At 65.7% G+C, this 563-nt stretch overlaps 1 protein-coding gene across 1 annotated transcript; it reads left to right on the top strand.

Annotated features, from left to right (window-relative positions):
• Positions 1-2: 2 nt before the first annotated feature.
• Positions 3-557, top strand: RAP2B (RAP2B, member of RAS oncogene family). The gene has a single exon (XM_010717039.1). It carries the CDS (start codon positions 3-5, stop codon positions 552-554), a length of 552 nt encoding a protein of 183 aa, XP_010715341.1. The 3' UTR covers positions 555-557.
• Positions 558-563: the final 6 nt, after the last annotated feature.

Genomic DNA, 563 nt, shown 5'->3' with positions numbered 1-563 from the left:
CCATGCGGGAGTACAAGGTGGTGGTGCTGGGCTCGGGCGGCGTGGGCAAGTCCGCCCTCACCGTGCAGTTCGTCACCGGCTCGTTCATCGAGAAGTACGACCCCACGATCGAGGACTTCTACCGCAAGGAGATCGAGGTGGACTCCTCGCCGTCCGTGCTGGAGATCCTGGACACGGCGGGCACCGAGCAGTTCGCCTCCATGCGGGACCTCTACATCAAGAACGGGCAGGGCTTCATCCTGGTGTACAGCCTGGTGAACCAGCAGAGCTTCCAGGACATAAAGCCCATGCGGGACCAGATCATCCGCGTCAAGCGGTACGAGCGGGTGCCCATGATCCTGGTGGGCAACAAGGTGGACCTGGAGGGCGAGCGGGAGGTGTCCTTCGGGGAGGGCAAGGCGCTGGCCGAGGAGTGGAGCTGCCCCTTCATGGAGACCTCGGCCAAGCACAAAGCCTCGGTGGACGAGCTGTTCGCCGAGATCGTCCGCCAGATGAACTACGCCGCGCAGCCCGGCGGGGACGAGCCCTGCTGCGCCGCCTGCGCCATCCTCTGAGCGCCCGCG

Source organism: Meleagris gallopavo, chromosome 11, assembly GCF_000146605.3.
Source record: "Meleagris gallopavo isolate NT-WF06-2002-E0010 breed Aviagen turkey brand Nicholas breeding stock chromosome 11, Turkey_5.1, whole genome shotgun sequence".
Classification (NCBI taxonomy): Eukaryota; Metazoa; Chordata; class Aves; order Galliformes; family Phasianidae; genus Meleagris; species Meleagris gallopavo.
Note: the sequence above shows the minus strand (reverse complement) of the source record. Positions and strands in the feature narration are given on the sequence as shown.

Coding starts and splice junctions, on each gene's coding strand:
- RAP2B (XM_010717039.1), top strand. CDS start 3: ATGCGGGAGTACAAGGTGGTGGTGCTGGGCTCGGGCGGCGTGGGCAAG.